Raw genomic sequence first — 19,550 nt, 5'->3', positions numbered from 1 at the left:
TTTCCCGTCTTTTCTTTTCTTTTTTGAACCTTTCCATCAGACATCTGAAGTTTGTCTAAAAAAAAAAAAAGGAACATCAAATAATATCCTAATATTAATAGTTATTTTGACTGAATATATATCGTCTAATTTCTCTTGCTCTTTCATCATATGCAGGTGAAGTTTCTTTTGGTAAACCAAAGTTTGATTGGGTCCATAATTTCTTAATAACACTTTGGACTGAATTAGGTCTTAAGCAATTATTTAAAGATTATAATGGCATTAATTCTTCGAAGATGCTTTGGGTGCAATCTTGCAGGCTCTTTTTTTTTTTTTTCTGCTAGCTCTGGGCAACTCTCCTTACCCAAACTATAGGATATCTCTAGAATGACTGGTCATATATAAAGTCATCCAGTCCGTAGCCTCGTTAACTTCTATGAACACATGTTTGGTTTGGAAGACCACACCGCTCCTGATCATAGCCTGAATATTCTGAAGTAGGGGGTGGCACCCTCCACCACCATCGGTACCACCATCGGTACCACCCCGAAGCAGGGCCGTTTCATTGAACAACTCCACTTTTCGTACACGTTTGATATGATACTCCCATTTTTGGCCTTTTTCATCATTTTCTCGTCCTGTTATTCCTAGTTCTTCATATGAGATGGAAACTTTTATAACAACTTGCATGCCAAACAAGAGAAGAGATAACAAAACTAGCAAACCTAACAGAATTTAATTATACTGACTGCTTTATATGAAATTGAACATATGGAAATTACTCTATACTAATTTAATTTTGTGTCTTTGATGACTTGGTCTAGCCATGTTCCTTCCTTCTATAGTTTTAGTGCTGCTGTCCTTTACTTCTTCATGGAATTTTCTCATGCAGTGCTTTTTGGAAATGTTCTTCTCTTTGGTGCAGAGACCATGCGCCATATGCCTCACCACCATGAACTCGGAGCAGGCGGCCAACCCTATATTCACAGCCCCATGCTCCCACTGCTTCCATTTCAACTGCATTAAGGCCACCGTCCTCCACGGTCACCATGACTGCCCCCTCTGCCGGTCCCCCCTGCCGTCAGCCCCCTTCGAGAACCTCCCGGCCTTCGACGACGACGAACCCCTCCCCACCCTTCTCTTTCCCCCACCTCCCCCCACCGCCGCCGTCGCCATCGAGACCTTGCCCGAATTCCCTGCCATCGCCGCCGCCTCCTCTCCGTCCTCCTTCACAGTCCTGATCAAGGCCCGCGCCCCGCCTCTCCCCACCCACGACGGTCGTGCGGCCCTCGACCTCGTCGCCGTGCTCGATGTCAGCCACAGCATGGAGGGCCGCAAGCTCGCACTCGTCAAGCATGCCGTCGGCTTCATAATCCGAAGCCTCACCCCCGCCGACCGCCTTGCGATCGTCGCCTTCTCCAATACTACCAATCGCGTGCTCGGCCTCCGCCTCATGTCCGACGCGGGACGGGCAGAGGCGGCCAACGCTATCAACTCCCTTGTCGCCTGTGGCGGGACAGACATTGCCGGCGGCCTCTCCGTCGGCATTCGCATCCTCGAGGAGCGCCGTTTCCGCAACCCCGTGACGAGCATCCTCCTCCTTTCCGATGGCATCGATACCATGGATCGCTCCTCCCTCGCCGGTCTGCACGGCTCTTCCCGGACCAGAGCCTTCCTCCACCGCCTGCCCCCCGCTGCCCATAGCATCGGGCCGATCCATACCTTCGGTTTCGGCGCGGACCACGACCCGGGCATCATGCATGCCGTGGCGGAGGCCACCTGCGGGACCTTCTCCTTCGTGGAGAAGGAGGAGGCGGTCTCGGACGCGTTTGCCGCTTGCCTCGCCGGCCTGCTCAGCGTCGTCGCCCAGCGCGTGCAGATGAACATATGCTCGGCCTCACCGGGTGTCTACCTCACCTCGGTCGCCACCGGGAACTACTCATCGAGCATCTCCGACCATCGCCTGACGGCGGTCATCAGCGTCGGCGACTTGTACGCCGAAGAGGAGAAGTACTTCCTTCTCGACGTCACGGTTCCCATCAAAGAAGAGCAAAACGATCCTTGGACGCCGCTTGTAAGCGTTTACTGCTCTTACACCGATCCCGTTACCCAAGAAGTCATCCCTGTGGAGGAGGAGAGAACTACAGTCCGCCGGCCCGCTAGCCTTTCGCCGGAGGATGAGAGCGCGAACTTGATCGTCGACGGGCAGCGGAACCGGATTCTGGTGGCCGAGAGCATTGCGGAGGCTCAGGCGAAGGCCGACGGCGGGGACTTGGAAGGGGCGAAGGCGGTGCTTGACGCACGGAGGGCAGCGCTCGTGGCCTCGTCGTCGGCTCAGGCGGGTAATGAGCTATGCGCGTGGCTGGACAAAGAGCTAAAAGAGATTAGGGACAGAATGGCGAACCGGCGAGCTTACGAGGAGTCCGGCAGGGCCTACATGCTGTCGGGGATGAGCTCGCACTCGTGGCAGAGAGCAGCGCTGAGGGGGCAAACGACGATGCTGTCATCGGCGCCGACGGCCGTCACATTCCGGACGCAGGCGATGGCGGAAATGTTGGACCGGTCGCGCGAGTGGAGCCGAGCGTCGCCGCTGCTGGTCGACGGTCGGATCCCGGCACCGCAGACGCCGGAGGGCAGGCGCCGGTAGCTAGTTTTCTTTCTTTGTTTTGTTTGAGGGGAGTTGTTTTGTTCTCTGATCGATATGGAGTTGAAAAGATGTGTTAGTTTAAGAAAAATTCTTTTAAGGATCCGTTGGCATAAGAATGGGAGGTTGGGAAGGCCCCTAATCTGAGACTATATAAAAATGTTTTGTTTTCGTCTTTCCAAGAGTTATATTAGTTCTCATATACGTTTACCAGCTGGAGCTCGACAACACTTGCTTATATCCTTTGACTGCATAAAAGCAGCTTAATTTTTTATTTTTTAATTTTAAATAATAGCTGAAACTGAAATTTTCTCTGTTCAAGAGCTCAAACATGCTAAATTTTGTAGTTAGATTGAAAGAAAATCTCCTTCCCTTGCGCTTCATTTACTAGGTTTAGGGCTGTGTTGGTGGTTTTGTGAACCCTTAGCTTGACAAGGATATCAGGACTTGAACGGGGTAGTATGTGAGGACATATGCGGGCGTGTATTTAGTCCCACATCGGTTATTCGCTGGATAGATTTTGAGTACTTATACAGGATCAAGAAACCCAAATAATACCTTCCGGCTAGCCATTTTGGGTGAGATCCTGAATTGTTACAAATGGTATCAAAGCGGACCCGGCCCATAACTTATGTGGACTAGGGGACACTGCAGCACGGATCCATTGGGATTGACCACGGACTGATCGTGGTATTTGTGATTAGATTTGAATGGATTTGAACCCTTAGCCTGACGAGGACGTCAGGGCTTGAACGGAGGGAGTATGTGAGGACCCGTGCGGGCGTGTGTTTAGTCCCACATCGGTTATTCGCTGGGTAGATCTTGGGTACTTATACAGGATCAAGGAACCCAAACAATACCTTCCGGCTAGCCATTTTGGGTGAGGTCCTGGGTTGTTACAATCACCATCTTCACTGCTTTTGCTACAACTACCACTGTACCCATTACACTACCAGAAAACACGCGTATAGTGACGGAGATTCCCGTCACTATACCGTGTTTCCGGTTACTAATATGGAATTTGTGACCGGAGCTCCTGTCACTGACTTCATTGCAAAAACACGCGTCGCTAAATTCTCCGTGACGGCGGCGATTCCCGTCACTAACCTCCGTGACAGAACCGCCGTCACTAAGCCGTTACAAATTCAAGAATTAAATATTTAAGAAATTATGTATTTTCCGTCACTATCGAGTTGCGGAGTTAGTGACGAAGGCAACTTGGTCACTGATTTTGTCACAGAATGCGGTCACAAGTTTGGTCACTAATCTGTCACGACCTTTAGTGACAGATTTAGTCGTCACAGACATGGTCACACATTTTGTCACTACATTTGTCATTAATCCCGTCACTGACCTAGTGATAAGTTTACGGTCACTAATTGGTTACAAACGCGCTGAGCAAAATCAATTTTTATTGACCAAAATCCTGTCACTAAGTTTATGACTGCTCGTCACAATAGTTGGTAAACAATTTAGTAACCAAAATTTGGTCACCGATCACAATCTAATAACCTGGTACATTTGGTACATTGATTGGCACATAATAATAATAATCATTAATAGCAAAGGCATTCAACATTACGCAAAAGTCATTTTAAATGTCATTCAAAATTGGCATCAACATGTCCTGAATCCATCAAAATCAAAGTCTAAAAATATGTCATAAAGATCAACAGAGATTTCATTCCTCCTAGGAATGCAAAGACCTATCATCTAAGGCAAAAACAATTATAATGAAGCATGATCAGCAGAACCAGAATCACCATTACTCCCCCGATCTGCATGCCTTGGTCCAAAGCCAATCTCTTCTCTCATCTTTTGAAGAACCTCCTCTTGCCATTTTTTCTTTTCCTGCTCAAGAATACGTAGAAGGTCTTCATTAGTGTACAGCTCTGGAGCTTGACTTGTAGAGGTGGAAGCAGATGATGATTGCCCAATAATTCCAGTGAGATCCTCTAGGGGACTAAAGCCATAGACATGGCCATGAGTTGGGACACCAGTTGCCTCAAACCACAAGTCATAATCACGTGGAGGAGCATCTGAGGTGGAGGCATCACCATATTTTTTGGAGTATTCAGCTGAATACTTTGTCTGCCAGTTGATTTAAAAGAAGAGAAAAACATTATGGTGGATCAAACAAGAGATAAACATGAGCAAGCTCAATAATATTTATGAATCATAAAAAAATTATACTTACCATGACAGCTTCACTTCTCTTATCTACATATCCTCCCATGCCTTGCTTTGTCTTATGCGTCCGATTAAAAGATTCAACTATTGTTGGCTCCCTGCCTAACTTTAATTTCTACAAAAGAGAAAAAAAAAAATTCATTAACATATAATGGGCTAATTTAAGATGACTGAACAATAATATAAAAATTATTATAGAAATCTAATTGAATAAAGATATGTACCAATCGTTCGTCATGATTGACAAATGTGATTGATCCTCCACAGTGTTTAGAGATGCTACCGTTCTTCATGGTGTTTCTATTATTTTTGTTGGCTTCTGATTTCTTCTTCCATTTTGGGGAGATCCAAATATCAATTAGCTTATTCCAATTTTCTCTAGAGATCCAATTAGGGGGTTTATCACGGGCTTTGTTTAAATCTCCTTTTGCTTCCAGAAGCTTTTGGCTTCTGACCTTCCCTAATGAGGTTGTCAATCGTCGCTGACAATGCTTGTTCCAAACTTCATGCACATGATGCAATTGTCCTGGAAGAATTGTGTGTATCTCCTAACAATATATAGATCGCAAGTAATCAGACTTACTATTTGTTAAGGGCAAAAGTTAATGATAAGAAATATAAATTAATTACATCACCTCAAATTTGTTCCACATTCCAACTTTAGCATGTGTAGGGACCTCCCTCCATGACAACCACGGACCATTAAAAAATTGGCGCATGATAGCAACAGCTTTGTGACTGACCTCATAATCAAGAAACCTGCAATTTAAAAAATATTCATTAGAAAATAAATTAAATACTTTAAATGCAACAAACACATAAATTCAAATTAGTGATATAAGAAAGTGATATTTTCATACATTCCTCTTTTGCACCTAACAATCACTTTTCCATTTGCATCAACAGGGGCTTTAAGGGTTGGTTCTGGGCCATTGCTCTGTCTTGGATCAATTCCAAGTTCATCATTCATCTGATCCTCATTCATTGTATCCTCATGATTTTGCACTGCACCATTCATTTCTTCATCATTTATTTCTTCATTTGCATCCAACTCTTCAATCATGTCCCCATCAGGAATGTAATCATCATCATCATGACATTCCTCGACACGCTCAGGCAACCTAGGAGGTTGAGGAGGAACTTGAGTAGCAGCCAGTATTAAAGCTGCTTTTCCATTACCTATTGCTTTCCCTTTTTTCTTGGCCATAACTGCACAACAATAAAAAGTTATAGTTATTTCACAATGTAAATGTCAACAAATTCAATCAAAGTAAAGAACAATCAGTGGACCTGTTGCTTTCCCTTTGCTCTTTCTCATGTCTGCACAACTATAATTTATAAGTCTAAAATTAGTTATATTAGCATTCATAAATATGCATGTTGTATTTTAATCTTCCTCAGCCTCATGCTCCTCTTCCTCAGTTTGTTCATCTTCAAAATCTTCTTCTTCATCCTCAAGATCCTCTTCCATTTGGTTAGTTGTCAACTCAATTTCTGCTGCATCAATATCTTCTGCATCTCTATTAACACCAACCAAAATGTCTGGGTCATCAAGCTCATCTGTCATCGAGATTGGGGTAGGAATCCTGTAGTTTTCTTCTTGATAAAAATCAGAAAAATTTTCTTCTGTCCCACTAGGAAGGAACCTACCTCTAGCTTTTGTCTTAATTACTGCCCACCACAATCTTCGATTCTTCTTCTTACCTGGGTAACCAGTATAGAACACCTGATGTGCTTGTTGAGCTAATACAAACGGATCATTGGTTGGAAGTCTTAGTTTGTAATTGATCTCAACGAGGCCATGTTGAGGATGCACTTTCATACCTTTATCTCTGTCATACCAGTCACATTTGAATAACACTACTTTATTACCAATCCCAAAATAGTCTAACTCGATAATGTCAACCAACATCCCATAATAGTCACTCTCAAAGTCATTGTAACTGCTTCCCTTAATGCACACACCACTGTTGAAGGTTCTTTTATCCTTTCCATATTCTTTGGTGTGAAATCTGTACCCATTCACAAAGTAGCCTTTATAACATTTAACTTTATTCCCAGGGCCATATGATAGGTCCTTTAAGCGCCCATCAACATGATTTTTACTGTCATTAACCTAGCATGATAAAAATAATATCGTAAGAATAAATCAAGTGAAAGTCTAATTTATTATTATATTTATGAATTTACAGCTCACATATGATCTAAACCAAGCCGGAAACTCCATTTCGCGTCGTCTTTCCAAATCAATTTGGCTTATATTTGGACAAGATTGACGGATATAATCATCAAAATACCTACAAGACAAAAGCTATAATCACATATATTGTACTCCATATGCATTTTTAAGCATGATTATAATTAAGTACTTGTGTAACTTACTTTCCAAAAGGTTGAACCTCTACACAATTAAGAAGAACATATAACTCAGCAGCATTAAACTCCTGAGTAGTCAAATGCCTTGCAGAAGGTTTTCCAAAAGGTCGACCTTGATGAGTAAAAATGGATAGACGATCCACGAGATCAAACTCCCCTTCATCTTCATTACGGGGAACTTGATTTAACCTCGTTTGTATAGAAGGCTCAAAATAATGCGAACAGAAAGTTGATATTTCTTCTATGATGTAAGCCTCGACAATAGAACCTTCAATCGATGCTCGATTCTTTACCTTCTGCTTTATATCATGCATAAGCCTATAAATAAGATTAATATGTTAATTTCTCAAATTTAATGGATACAAAGAAACTATATTAATGGATTTACAGAAATTGTTACCTTTCAAAGGGGTACATCCATCTGTACTGCACGGGCCCCCCAACCTTAGCTTCATAAGCTAGATGAACAGGTAAGTGCTCCATTGAGTCAAAAAATGCAGGAGGGAATATCTTCTCAAGTTTGCAGAGAGTTACCACAATATTTTTCTCAAGAACCTCCATATCTTGGACACGCAAAGTTGTGCTGCATAAATCTCTAAAGTAACAGCTTAATTCTGTCAATGCATCCCACACTGGTGCTGGCAATACTTCACGGAATGCAATTGGAAGCAATCTCAGCATGAAAACATGACAATCGTGACTTTTTAACCCGTAAAACTTATAATCATCCAGGTTAACACACTTCGATATGTTTGAAGCATATCCATCAGGCAGTCTTAACCCTTTCACCCACTCGCAGACCTCCATTGCTTGGTCTTTGGACAATACATAGGAAGCTGGAGGCATAACTAGCTTTCCATTAACAAATTGAATCCTCAACTTAGGACGCTTGCAATACAACTCCAAATCTTGCCTTGCTTTCACATTATCTTTAGTCTTCCCTTTTACATCCATACAAGTGTAAAATATATTGAGAAACACATTCCGAACAATATGCATGACATCTAAATTATGTCGAATAAGTAGTGTATGCCAATAGGGCAACTCCCAAAATATGCTCCTTTTCACCCAATTATGATCTTTACCGAATCCAGGAATGGTGTGCTTAGGAGCTTTCAAACCAAAAGTTATATTAGGCAAAGCAGAGATCCTATTTTTCAACTCCTCACCAGACAGTCGACGAGGTGGGGGGTCTGTCTCTATTCTACCATTGAAGAAACTATCAACTTGGTATCTGTATGCATGGTCCATGGGCAAGAATTGACGATGGCAGTCAAAAAAAGAAGTCTTCCCACCATATTGTAGTGTAAATGTTTTTGAGTTCTCCATACAATACGGGCAGGCCAACTTTCCATGCGTACTCCATCCTGAAAGCATGCCATATGCGGGAAAATCATTGATAGTCCATAATAAAACTGCCTTCATTTGAAAATTCTCTTTTCTAAAGATGTCATAAGTGGTGACCCCTACTTCCCATAATATTTTAAGTTCATCAATCAAAGGCCTAAGCAAGACATCAATACTTTTGCCAGGGCTCTTAGGTCCAGAAATGACTAAACTTAGAAAAATGTAGGGTCGTTTCATACATATTGATGGTGGAAGATTGTAAACTGTTACGAAAACTGGCCAACAAGAATAAGGACGAGCTGATTGGCTAAAGGGGTTAAATCCATCCGTACATAACCCAAGTCTAACATTACGAGGCTCGGTAGAAAAGGATGGATGAATGCGGTCAAAGTGCTTCCAAGCCTCCCCACAAGCAGGATGCACCATCTCATCTGAATCACCTCCCTTCACATGCCATGACATGAGTTCAGCCGTTCTGCTTGACATAAAAAGCCTCTGAAGTCTTGGTGTTATTGGAAGATATCGCAACCTTCTATAAGGAACATCTTTTCTTCTACCACCACCATCATTTCTTCTGAGTTTATAACGAGGATGACCACAAATAGTACACTCAATCAAATTCTCTGTTTCCTTATAGAATAGCATACAATTATTCTCACAAACATCAATACTTGTATACTCCAACCCCAACTTCCGAAGCATCTTCTTTGATTGATAGAAATCAGAGGGCAGCTTCTCACTTTCCGGCAACATATTCTTCACTATTTTCATGATTCGATCATAGCAAGATATACTCATATTAAATTCAGACTTGCAATTTAATAATTGACTAATAGCAGATAATTTAGAGTGTTTTTTACACCCTTCCCACAAAGGTACTTCTGCATCTTTCAACAAAGAATAAAAATCTGCAGCATCCTTATTTGGCTCTTCCTCATGATTAACTTCAAATGCACTTCTCAAATGAAGTTCCTCTTCTGGACCCATAGCTTCCATCACCATGGTTCTATATTGCTGACCATGTTCACAACCAACATCCATTGATGTGGATGCTTCTACTGCACTTGTACTTACAGGAGCAACTGCACCAAGTAACTTCCCATGTGCAAACCATGTTGAATATCCCGGTGTAAACCCCTTTCTCAACAGATGAACATTGACCGTATCACGGTTAAGAAATTTCTGATTGTCACATCTTATACAAGGGCATCTAATCTTATCACCACTACAATACTCTAACTGAGTAAATGCAAACTCAAGGAACCCTTTAACTCCATCACAGAACTCAGCTCTTATATAACCATTTTCACTAAGTCGGTGGTACATCCAATTACGATCAACTGACATAGTTCCTCTAAAAATCAAAAAAATAAAACAACATAAGAAAGCCTAGAAAATATTAGAGAGATGATAAAAAAAGAAAACAACATAAGAAAAACCGAACCATTAAAAACACGAAAGGCAAGATCGTAAAAAATGTAAAAGAAACAAAAACTGGTATGATATTTATGAAGATGAGAAGTTATCATAAGCATGACAAAAATAAGTCATTCAATCTTGTCCCAGCATCATTGACATTAAGAAGGCATTCAATCTTTACAAAAAACTGAACATAAGGAATTAACCTTTACAAGTTATCTGTTCATTCATCTAATACCAGCAATATTCAAAAAGCATTTAATCTTTACAAAGACAAGGAATACAAGTCAAATCATCCAAATTTACATATGGAATACTATCTGCTTCACATAGAACAAATGTGAATATACATGATCGCCTCTAATGCTAGGAAAGCATGGTACTTCTTAGCAAGCTTTTTGACCAGCTTCTTGATTGCACACTGGAAATAACTCACAACCATGAAGCAACACCACTTTCCACCACTTTCCATTATTCCTTGCAGATGAACAATGATTGTAAAAATGAATAACATGACGAAAAAATTAAAATCCATGAACTTTACATAATCCCAACCCATCAACCCTCAAAATTACAACAATAATCAGTGAAGCAGTCTAAATATATGCAAACCATTGGTAGGACTAACAAATGTGTCAGAATAAAAATGCATAATATTAAGGAGCTCCTCAAGTACAACATTATTTTTGTCTATTTTAGCAACAGTAAATTCGACACAATGCCCGTATCATGATTTATCCAACCAAGTGATGTGTCCAAGTATCATAATAAAAGCAGCTACTCAGATATATCATAGTTGCTTTCGTCTATTTTAGCAAAAAAAAAAAAATCCCTCCTCTCTTTCTCTGTCTATTTTTGTTTAGATGGCATGTTTATTTATTTATTATTTTCCCCCAAGACAAGTAGGGGCTAACACCCCACCTTTTCTACTCTATACAACCTTAGGGGCTCACTCTAACCAGAACCGAACTACCGACTTCTTGCGCAAATGGCAAGAGATGATGCTATCCGAGTAACTACTCGGCAGTACGATTGTTTAGTAATCGATCCTTCAAACTTGTGTCAGCTCTTCTTCTTACCATGCTATCCTCAAATTTTTTTAATGCTCCTTTGCATTGCTTATGCAGAAACTCTAACAATGTTTCTCTTAAATTATATACCCAACACTGCACACAGTTCATGTTATTCTACAATTTAACATCCATCCATTTCACATTTTTTCCATAAGAGATGCTCATCTTATTTCCTTTGGCTCTTTGTCCTGTGGTATAGGACATGAAGCATCATGTCATATTTTGGTTATGACCCTCCTGATCAAATATGATCTATTTTGTAGTGACTGTATCTAATATATGGGTAACCAAAAATTGAAACCATGATATATCAAACAGCCACTTAGCTAAATCAGTTGGCTATATATAGAACCTTTTATTTGACCACATGTTTATATCCTCTTATCTTTATTTCTGGAGTTTGCTGGTTCATTGTTCTGCTTAAACATCATAGAATATATGAGAAACTGGATCTTTATATTATCAAAATAAGTTTTTGTGATCACATCTTGTGTCTCAGCTACAGCTACTATAAAAGATTTGGGTTGGCTTCTAAAGCCAAAAATAGAGTAGTTTGAGCCAATACTTAAAAGAATTTAGTAGTGCTCAATTGCCTAGGAAAAAATTAGCAGCGCTTGATGCGTTAGGTTCTATTATATAATTTATTAAAAGGTCAAGCTGAAGCAAAAATTATGAAATGGATACAAGGGAAATAAGTTGTTTCTCTTATCTCTTGTCCATCTACGTTGTATAAGTCTTGCTAAATCTATGTCCTTCAAAAATGGGATCTTGTTTCTGAAAATTGTCCCAGAAGTAAAATGGCTTCCTCTTACAAATGGAATGCCTTGTCCAATCAACTTGAGATCTAATATGCAACTGAGCCCCTAGCTTCATGGCATCTATGTAACCATGTTAGGATGAATGGTGCATCTCATTATGTTCTAAGAAGAATACAAATTTTGCTACAGAATTGGACCCGCTAAGTAAAGATCCTGCAAGTTCATAAGAGAAGCAGAATAATCACATTATGTCCTCCCTAGAACAGCATGATCTGCAGGAATCATTAGATGGGGTTAAGATTAGAAAGCATTCATCTGTGACGTTTTGCCTAGAATATAATTGGCATTGCATCCTTTTCAATTCAATGTGTGGTTAAGATTAGAAGTTTCTCCACACCTCTCCCTCTCTCTCTCTCTTTCTCTCTCCGGGCTTGGGCAAAATCTACCGGGATCGAGCTTGAAGAGGAGGAGGAGGAGGAGAAAACTCTTACCGTCCGGGGAGGTTGTGAGTCGGTGACCGGAGCCGCGGAGGTTGCCGTCCGGGGGAGAAGGACGCGAAGAGCCGCCGGCCGGTCGTTGAAGAGGCGACGACACCGAGAGGAGGCGGCTATCAGGCTCTCAGCGAGGGAAAAGGGGGGGCGGGGGCGGCGGCGGCGGCGGCTCTCAGCGAAGGAGGGGGGCCGGCGGCGGCGGCTCTCAGCGAGGGAGCGGACGCAGCGGCGGCTCTCAGCGAGGGAGGGGGGGGGTGCGGCGGCGGCTCTCAGCGAGGGGGTGCGGCGACGGCTCTCAACGAGGGAGGGCGGCGACGGCTCTCAGCGAGGGAGGGGGGCCGGCGGCGGCGGCTCTCAGCGAGGGAGGGGAGGCAGCGGCGGCTCTCAGCGAGGGAGGGGGGGTGCGGCGGCGGCTCTCAGCGAGGGAGGGGGGGCGAGGGAGTGGGGGGGGGGGGCGGCGGCTGCTCTCAGCGAGGGACGGGACGGGAAGGGAAGGGAAAGAAAGGTTAGGGTTTTTTATTTAAGTCGGTTTGCAAGCTGATTTGGGCTAAATTGTGATTTGGGCTAAATCGGTTTGCAAGCCAAATTTCATATCAATTTTTTTTTTTTATTTATAAGGCTGATTGGATGGGACTTGCAAGGCAAAAATATTTTTGAACTATAAAGTATGGTAAAAAAATTCTATAAAGCAGGAAACTTGCAATAGGGGTGCAAATGGGTCATGGCCGACACCATGAGATTTTAAAATGAGAAGAAGAAATTTGAGTTTTATAGAGAGCGATTGGAATTTGGATTATCGAAGAAATTTGGGCGGAACGGCGGGCACACTTAGTTTCATTTTGGATATTCCTCCTTTTATTTTTTCTTTTAATTTAGGTTTACTCAAAAATAATATTTTTAATATTTTTGGAATTAAAAATTAAATTTGGTGACAGAAATTTTTGTCAATAATCTGTTACTGCCAAAAATAATCTTTTAAAAATTTATAAATACTAGGGTTACTATATTTGTGACGGCTGCATTTGTCACTGTCTGGTTGCAATTTTGGTTATCATATTGCTGACAGATACCCCGTCACTATGATGGTCACTAAGGTTTGGCGCCCATCCTACCCGCGCATTCTGTGACCGGTCTGTCACTAAACGGTCACTAAGTTTACACCACGGTGACCAAATTTCTGTCGGTCACTAATCCGTCACAAATAGTAACTGATAACGGTCCGTCACTAATTTTCCGTCACTATACGCGTGTTTTCTGGTAGTGTTATCACCCATATTTTTTAAAAAAAAAATTAATTACACCAAATAATATATATTTTTACAAATTAGAGAAAAATAGAAATATAATTTTTATTTTTTTTATTTTTTGGATATAGAATAAATAAAAGTGATGCCAAACAACACCTACGACTACATAGACAACATATTTTATCGACCCTTCAAATCAAGATGCCTCCTCGAGTTTTGAGATTTGAGAGTATAACTATGTGCTAGCTAAAAGCAAGATTCTATAATCTCGAAACTTTAGCCATAATTGTTCACATTATTTTTGGAGAATATCAGCGGATAAAATTCTAACATAAAAATCATGAAAAAAATATCTTATTATTAAGACATTTATGGGGACATTTCATGTAGATGTTGAGTAATATCTTGAAGTTTGTTCATAGTTAAAATGCTAAACTTATCCCTTGATCTCATGGAAAATGCCCTAACAAATATTCGAACTTTCAAAAAATATTGGTTGATCATGGTCCATGGAGAGGTCAATCATAGAGATGGTTTCATTTTTGCCTCAATTAGAGGGACTTCGCAATTTGTTGTGATTATATTGAAAATTTTAGAAGGTACCAAAGAAAGAAACTACATCAAGACAAAGGAAATGGATAGACTTGCATATATACGGTCCAAGTTCACCCAACCTTCATGCAATATAGCAAGTGAAAAAACTAATAGAAAATGATTGAGAAAACGATTGAGAAAATCAAAACAAAATCTAGACTAGTTTAAACCTTCATTCTAGAGGGAAGGGGGAAGAAAGATGAGTGGCTTAGAAACTTTATCCATGTAATTGTCAATATCAAATGTGCATGGGAATATATAGAGAGCTCGAACGAAAACTTCTTTCTCATCTTATAATAGTGTGGATGGTTAATTCTAGCAATAACTTCCTCGGAATAGTAGTTATACGCAGTTTTTCGTATAAACAACTTCCTCTTAAGTGTTCAAATTAATCACAATATTTTAATTGAATAAATAAATTTGAAAGTTACTTCCCGCAAAAAGGACCTCTTAATGGTTACCGTTATGAGGACAACACATCTTCCTTTGATGTGAAGAAATTAAGGGTTTATAAGTCCTTAGTTAGCATGCTTTGGTTCATCCTATGTTGGTTAGCCAATCAGATATATGGGAATTCAAATCGAAGAACTACATCCCAAACACTATTATAAAATAATTTGGCATGATTTAGACATCTAATTAATAACATTCCTAATATAAACCTCTATTCAAATCTAAATTGATATGCTAGTGATATGGTCCAAAGCGTGATCGCCACGCTTCATAATGAATAGATATACTAAGAATGGGCTCCTATAAAAAGGTTGATAGAGTCAAAAAACATAATAAGGCAAAATGAGGTTGGGAATAGAGATACGCTCTGGTAGGTTTTTCTATATAGAGGTTTGAGATGAGGAAACTGTTGGAGGTTTGAAGTGGGAGGTTGCAAGCAAAGAGACATTTAAAGAAAATAGGTTTTTGCTTATCCAACAAAATGGTTGCCTGATGAATAATGATCAGTGCAAGCTAACCGAATATGGTTGCTCTGAAGGATGTATTGTGTATCTCTACTTTCTGCCTAGTGGAAGCTCCCCATGGCCCATGTTCTATGAAGATTGTGCATCTTTCATTATGTAAGAACATGAGGAGGTTTATCCTCAAATAAAATCTGAGTGTTTGAAATAATAGCTATATTGGTTTGGTTTGGCTTAGTTTCAATTGCAAAATTTGGTCTTCAACATACACCATTGTTGGTTCAAAATACAAAATAAAATTTTACCTATCATTTTTTTACCCATTTGATAATTAGATTAGAGACTACCAAAATACATTAATTTTGTTTCGAGATATTTTTATAGTGTAAATTATTTCTATGTTTTGGATCTTGAATTTGGATGGCTTATTATTGATTTTGAAAGCAGCAGGCGATGTCAATTATCCTTTAGGGGGCATTTGGTTTTGGGGTGATGTCCTAAGATTAAGGACGATATAGGTAGAGGTGATGAGATCACCGTATTTGGTTATATTATGGCAATCTTACGTGGTAGTGATCCTAAATTACCCCCGTCTCTTAAATCACCGCCCAACTCAATGATAGGATGCTCGTCCTTGAAGTTGAAATTTGAGGTCAAAAATGCCGCTCAATCCAACGAAAATGCCCCTCAGCCCAACAAAAAAAATGGTATGTCAATATACAGTTAATATATTATATCAATATTATATATAATATTATAATATATTAAAATAAGTTATATTTATAAGATATTATATTATAATATACTATTAATCATATTATTGTCATAGTACTATTCAATGATAATTTTAAAGTAGAGTAGAAATACATTATTGTGCTTTATATTTATATAATGAAAGTGTTTAATATATTATTTCTATTTACCTTGTTTTCCTTATTAAAATAATTATTAATATTAAAAATAATATATTATAAGTACAAATAAAAATGTTAATTCTATAATAACAATTAATATATCTTTATAGGATTAATAGTATAAAGAACCAATAAACACCTTTTTACAAAATATATTAATAACTAATTTGTAAATAAATATATTAATATTTTTTATAATATATTTTATGTGATTAATAAATATAATTTTATGGAATATATCAGGGATAATTTGGTATTATATGGTGAGTGATCTTAAATTTTCATGAAATACCAAATAATTAGTTACTTGTGAATAACTAAGAATCCTTAATCACTAGAACATAGCATACCCAATATGGTAATCTTAAATCATCAAGGATCATATTATTCTGAGATAAAAATCACCGATGATCTAAAATCACCTCGGTGATCCCTCCATCTTAGAGAGTATTATGTGTATGGAGACCCCCCCCTAAAGCCGCAGTCCTATTAGTATCTTCTTATGAAGTAAATTCTAAAACCTCATTATTCGTTGATTACAACACTTCCGGGCTATGGATTTGCGCAATTAGATTATGATTATATCAATTACTTAGGAAAATGAGCTTAATTTTGTACTAAAATTTTGATTGGGAACAAATTTTGATTATGGAGTGAAGATAGCGAAAATACAAATGAAAACTAAAAGTAGCTACGTAGAAGTTGATGCCTATTTTGTGTCGGTTAGGAAGTTGCATGTGTTTGAGTTTATACGATAATGGGAAGGCAAGAGAGACCAAAGTGTATGGTACAATGTGACTTCTTCTTTCTTAGTTCGGGAAGGAATAATAATTCAAGGTAGCATGCAGTGTCATTATCTAGCCCTAGTAAAGAACTTTGAATTTCTTTTACTATGAATTTTTGGCTATCACTTCCCACATTGGTGCACCCTTTGTTCCTTGCCCTAAGTCGGCCAGGAACATGTATTATAGAGGCTGGTGCATGTTTGGATAAAAGACACATCATTTATCTTGAAAATGGATGATTGTTGCTAATCTTTCAACTCGCATGTTTGGTATGCCAACTGCGTTTGGTATGACAATATGATGGACAACAGCTACCCATTTTGAGGTGACATCTTGCCGATCTAGACATAGACCAGCCTCTACGATGAAGGAGATATAAATTTTGTCTTAGCAAAATTATTTTACAATTATATCTTAATAACGGTTAGTTTAACTTATCTTCCTTTCATCTTTTCTTCTTTCCCACAACACTTGGTTGTGGGATTCAACAATGCAAATTCCACATTTGGTGCTTGTATGCGAAATTCTTGAACCAGCCGGTCCTCCTATACAAGTGATTGTGCCATTATACATCCCTTCCCCCTCCTCTTGTTGATCTCCCCAAGGTTGAAAACTAAGTAAATATATTAAACTAAGTAATTATTTTCTTCCCCCTCCTCCTTAACTGTTATCAGACATACAAATGTAGTGCTTCCAAAATGAAAGTCCACACCATTAATCATTATTTACAATACCTAAATTGCTTGTAAATCGAAAAATAAGTGCTTTGAAGCTCCATTACCCGTCTATCAAGTAAAAATAAAATAATTTTTTTTGATAACTAAGATGAGAGAAAGCCTGGCCAAAATCAAGATAAGGACAGCATGAAATCTAGGTCACTTGCATCTAATGCTTCGGAAGTTTTCAAACTCAAAATTGGTCCCCTACCGCCCTCTATTGTAGGCAATATAGTTTGAGAAATTTATCTACTAAGTGCTTACCTTGATTTTCACTCAATTCCAATATATATATTGCATCGTTAAAATTGTCCATTATGAAACGTATTACATTGTTAAAATTGTGAATAATTATCGATTAAAAAAATGTATTACATTCTAATATTATCGATTCATTATCTACCGGACGCATTTAACAAATGCCTCTGAGATTCATCATTATTGATATTTTGATAAACGGATACTCATTGGAAGGGTTATTAATTATATATCTCCAGTATTTGGGGCCAAACACTACTGAGTTTTCTAATTTTGCAATATATGCGTGTGCGTGCACACATTAATAGCATGAATTGATTTGGTTGATTTTAAAACTCAACTCAATAAGCCTCTATCCCAAACTAGTTGGCATTGGCTATATGAATTATTTTCCTCTGTTCCATTCAGTTTGATACCATATTTTTTAAAGGACTGAGATATCAAGGTCTTTCTTACTATTTGATCCCATGTAATTTTCTGACTACCTCTACCTCTCTTTGTTCCTTCTGCATGTACCAAATTACTTCTTTATATAGGTATATCTCTCGACCTACATTTTCTCTGTCTAAATCATCTAGGTAGTCCTTCTCTCAATTTATCCTCAATCGATATTACCTCCATCTTTATATAAATGGCTTCATTTCTTGTTCTATATTTTTTATATTACCACATATTGATCTCAATATTTTTATTTTGATCATGCTCATCTTGTGTACATATTATTTTCTAACTAGCCAACATTCTATATTAAAAAGCATAGTTAATCGTATAGCTATTTTGTAAAATTTTGCTTTCAACTTGGCAAATATTCTCGTTAAAAAAAAATAAAAATCATTTGATTGATTTTCATAGATAGAGATTGAAAAATAAATATAGAAGGGAAAATGGGATTATCATGAAAAGTGATTAAGTGGTTGAGTAGGAGAACAAGCAGGCATATCTTTAATTTTGCATAAAACTCTTGTTAAGTGAAGAATATTTTTCTAATTTTAACCATGCTAACCCTCACCTATCCTCCACCTACCCCATCCCTTTAGGGATAACTCTAACTATAATCAAACCTCATCCTCTTGCCCAAGTGACAAGAGGTGATACCATGCAAAAAGTGCACAGTGACAAAAGACAAACAAATAAATAACAGCAATAACAATGGATGCCATAAATCAAGAGAGGTTGTCTCGTAAAATAAGCTGCAAGTATGCCATGGAAAAGTTCTAACAACATTAAACAACGAAAGAATTTCATGCATCATCTGATAGTCATGAAAGCAATGTATTGATTGGAATACATTGGTGATGAAAAATACCCCTCTTTTTCCTCCTATTTGGTGATGAAAAAAAGAAAGAAAAATTCTGAGAAAAAAAAATTGTTCTTCCTCCTCTTAGCCACTTTCTGATTTTTATTTTTGCGCCTTCATTCAGCGAAGTTCTATTTTATTTCTTTTATTCCTTTCTTTATTAGATCTGCAAGTCCGATCGGATTCGTGTTGGTTTCTTCCGAGACGTACCGAAGAAGAAGTGTAGGGTCGTTGTATCTCTGAGGAGGATTGCCGGAAGACCTGTACGTGGAGGCAAATACTTCTTTGGGACAGCGTCTACGCGCTTCGACCTACCTTCATTCAAACTATCTCCATTTACCTTATTTCAAATTTAATATTAGTACATCTGTAGTATTTACAATTTATAATTTAAATTATTACATGTTCTATAGAATAGACTTCTTTTGTGCTAAACTAGAATTCTTTTGATTCCGAATAATATATATATATATATATATATATATTATTCCTTTTAAGATAATTCTATTAATTGTAATTATAGTTTTATTTAATTATTTAGGTGATAT

At 38.8% G+C, this 19,550-nt stretch overlaps 3 protein-coding genes across 3 annotated transcripts; 1 reads left to right on the top strand and 2 right to left on the bottom strand.

The window, feature by feature from the left end:
• Positions 1-805: 805 nt before the first annotated feature.
• LOC103722371 (E3 ubiquitin-protein ligase WAVH1) lies at positions 806-2,757 on the top strand. Its single transcript, XM_088708383.1, has one exon. It carries the CDS (start codon positions 806-808, stop codon positions 2,624-2,626), a length of 1,821 nt encoding a protein of 606 aa, XP_088564509.1. The 3' UTR covers positions 2,627-2,757.
• Positions 2,758-4,721: 1,964 nt separating this feature from the next.
• Positions 4,722-6,512, bottom strand: LOC148700595 (uncharacterized). Its single transcript, XM_089926637.1, has 4 exons — positions 5,674-6,512; positions 5,449-5,572; positions 5,038-5,361; positions 4,722-4,928 (listed from the first exon to the last, which is right to left on the bottom strand). Exons 1-4 carry the CDS (start codon positions 6,018-6,020, stop codon positions 4,800-4,802), a joined length of 924 nt encoding a protein of 307 aa, XP_089782763.1. The 5' UTR covers positions 6,021-6,512; the 3' UTR covers positions 4,722-4,799.
• LOC120105791 (uncharacterized) lies at positions 6,201-12,689 on the bottom strand. Its single transcript, XM_088708382.2, has 5 exons — positions 12,278-12,689; positions 7,590-10,432; positions 7,196-7,507; positions 7,011-7,110; positions 6,201-6,929 (listed from the first exon to the last, which is right to left on the bottom strand). The coding sequence occupies exons 2-5, from the start codon at positions 9,881-9,883 to the stop codon at positions 6,201-6,203; spliced, it is 3,435 nt and encodes a 1,144-aa protein (XP_088564508.1). The 5' UTR covers positions 9,884-10,432; positions 12,278-12,689.
• Positions 12,690-19,550: the final 6,861 nt, after the last annotated feature.

Source organism: Phoenix dactylifera, chromosome 12, assembly GCF_051530095.1.
Source record: "Phoenix dactylifera cultivar Ajwa chromosome 12, Ajwa_hap1_PhDact_Kaust_v1.1, whole genome shotgun sequence".
NCBI lineage: Eukaryota > Viridiplantae > Streptophyta > Magnoliopsida > Arecales > Arecaceae > Phoenix > Phoenix dactylifera.
This window is presented reverse-complemented; position numbering and strand designations above follow the sequence as displayed.